The 2,593-nt window shown below is 34.2% G+C and overlaps 2 protein-coding genes across 2 annotated transcripts in view; one reads left to right on the top strand and one right to left on the bottom strand.

Moving 5' to 3' along the window:
- The window catches only part of LOC119642763 (metallo-beta-lactamase domain-containing protein 1), an 8,865-nt gene that overhangs the window by 2,545 nt on the left and 3,727 nt on the right, over positions 1–2,593 (top strand). The gene's annotated exons all lie outside the window — the stretch shown is intronic.
- Positions 48–2,593, bottom strand: part of LOC119642732 — a 2,966-nt gene continuing 420 nt past the window's right edge. The window contains exon 3 of the mRNA XM_038041999.1: positions 48–169. Within this exon, the coding sequence (XP_037897927.1) occupies positions 48–169 (122 nt within the window). The remainder of the gene's footprint in view (positions 170–2,593) is intronic.

Below are 2,593 nucleotides of genomic sequence, written 5' to 3'. Positions count from 1 at the left end.
AAGTAAAATTTACACGAACTCTTGCTTGCAATAATTTGCTAAGCATTTCACTGACGCCGGATATTTTCAGACCAGTTTAGTTGCAAATAATCAATCGAAATGGAACGATGTGGCAAACTGGAACATAAGCAAGATTTAACTAATTCATTTATACAATTTTCATATAAAACTGCATAAAAAAGATCAAACATAATGACATTCACTTCGATGAGATTTCTTAAAACTCATCATTGCTTCTGGACAATATTCGACTACAGGATATGGCGTAATTCTATTCATTTTTTATATGGGCTCGAATCATGCGAGCACTTGTCGAAAATTTAAAAAGTAAAAGGCATCGTTTCTGACCCATTCGCTTTCCCAAACAATACTTTCAAAGCTAGAGAACTTCACAGGAACTTCATAATAATAAAAAAATTACTTTATTCAAACATTTAAGCCTATAAAGATAGAACATCTAATCGCTGAGGCATCGTTTTCGGAGACCATTCATTTTCCCGGTGGGCGTGTTCGCTCGTGACAACCTTATCTCAATTCAAAGCACCAAGTATTTTCTCTCAGTAGGTTAGTTATTGCTCGTGCTTAAACGAATTTTGACGATTTAGATATTTGACCGCAATTTGAACTCTTGCCAGAAATACTGCTATGAACAAAAAACAAGACCAATTCAATTTTTACATTTTAAAATTTAAAAACCTTTGTGCATAACTTTCAATAACATCCTCTACTAAGAGTTTGGCCTGACAGAAAGAATTCGTAGAGCACACAACACCTCGATAATCGAAGAAAACTTTTAAAATCACGAGAAGTGTTGGCTCACTGTTTGGACGATATTTGCTGCAGTAATCGGTGTTTTCCAGATCATATCCACAGATCCAAGTCCCATCTACCCTCCTAATGTGTGTTATGATTCCCTGGTAGTCATGCAGTATGATTCTTTAACACACATGTTAAAAATCTGACAAAATAATTTTGATGTCGCATAAAACCAAGCGCAGCTGAAACACTAACAACGTTTTTGATTTGATATTTGATACGAATGTCTATCGTAGTACTTCTTAACTTGAATATTGGTCTTACTTTGTGTTCAAAAATTATGTGCAAAGAAAGATTATTTTCGAGTCAATTTGCACTTTGTATTGTAAGATAAGTTGGGAACAAAGAAAAAAATCTTCATTCAAGCATTAGCCAATCCTATTTAGGAGAACTCAGCAAAATATCAAAAAGATCCGTTCATTCATTTGAATAACGATATGCAATAGATGCGTCCAAGGTTCGAAAGGCTTTCCCTCTACTATTAGATAAGAAACTTAAAAACAAAATTAATTTTTTAAAATTTCAAAACCTATGTAACCAAGAGAGAGAAAGATAAAAAAAGGAGAGCAACAGCAAATTCGCTTTTTTATTGAAAGTGGTGAACCCATATTATCATAGTTCCCGCGAATAGACAAGTGAACAGGCGGAATTTCTATCATATATCTAACCATTTAAATGGTACACTGCCGGAAATATTGCGTCAATTCGTTTGACAGCTGTTAACACGAAAAGTAAATTCACTCAAGACGAAGTATTTAGGTTTCAGTTAAACGATTGAGATGAAATACTTTCAAAATTTTGAATGGATCCTTAAGAATTCTACTCCTCCGTTAAGCGGGAAGCACATTCTTTGTGAATGTAAGGGCTTTTATAATACATGCGAATATTAGCTTTCAGAGCATCTAATGCTGTGGACATCTTGAAAATATCTTCAGAACTTTAGAATTGATCATCTAATAGACCTCAACAAGAAAAAAAAAGTGGTGACAACAGTTTTAGCTGCCAGTGCTCTTCCTAATTTTAGCTCTAAAATTTGTTCTTTTGGTCTAAATAAATTATAATAATAATTTTGAATGGTACCATGCTTCTTCCAATTACAGTCCATAGAGTCTTTCCTAGATATACCGTCGCTGTCTTAGTCAGATCTCAAATTCAGCTTGTGAAATGAATCATTTATCTCTACCCCCGTATTGGTGACTGTGAAAATTCTAATAACAGACCAAGAAGTACTCCTGATTTCACTACTGCAAAAAAGTTATACAAAAATATTGCGCCCTCTCAAGAAAAAGATTTGGGGATTCGTAAAATTATTCTATAAATATTATATTAGCTGTGAGTGAGACCTTTTGATCCAGAGTTGACAAATCTTTTTATACCCCCTACTGTAAGATGATGGCATACTCACTTTTTTTCCATAATGTATGTAACACCCAAAAGAAATTTTCAGAGACGCTGTAAAATGTATATATGCATGATCAGCGTGAAATTTTGTTTGTCCATCTGTGTTGTATATGTTGTTGGCACTCTTCTGCTCGGAAAAATTAAAAGATCGGCTTTAAATTTGCTAGAAACATTGAAAGTTTCTTTACGCGGGTTGGTATTGAAAATGGGCCAAATTGGTCAGAGCAGAAGCGTGCTGTGGACCGTAAATTGAACGTAACTCCGTTTTTTAAACCAAAAATTTGTGGTATTTTACTCGTTACTTGGAAATTAAAGTCAGAAGGCTGAAACCATCCACATTTGCTTTACGAGACATTTTACTGTCTAGGTCCAAAAA

The sequence above is a fragment of the Glossina fuscipes genome, unplaced genomic scaffold (genome assembly GCF_014805625.2).
Source record: "Glossina fuscipes isolate IAEA_lab_2018 unplaced genomic scaffold, Yale_Gfus_2 257, whole genome shotgun sequence".
Classification (NCBI taxonomy): Eukaryota; Metazoa; Arthropoda; class Insecta; order Diptera; family Glossinidae; genus Glossina; species Glossina fuscipes.
The sequence above is the reverse complement of the archived record's forward strand: the minus strand, read 5'-3'. Positions and strand labels throughout refer to the sequence as shown.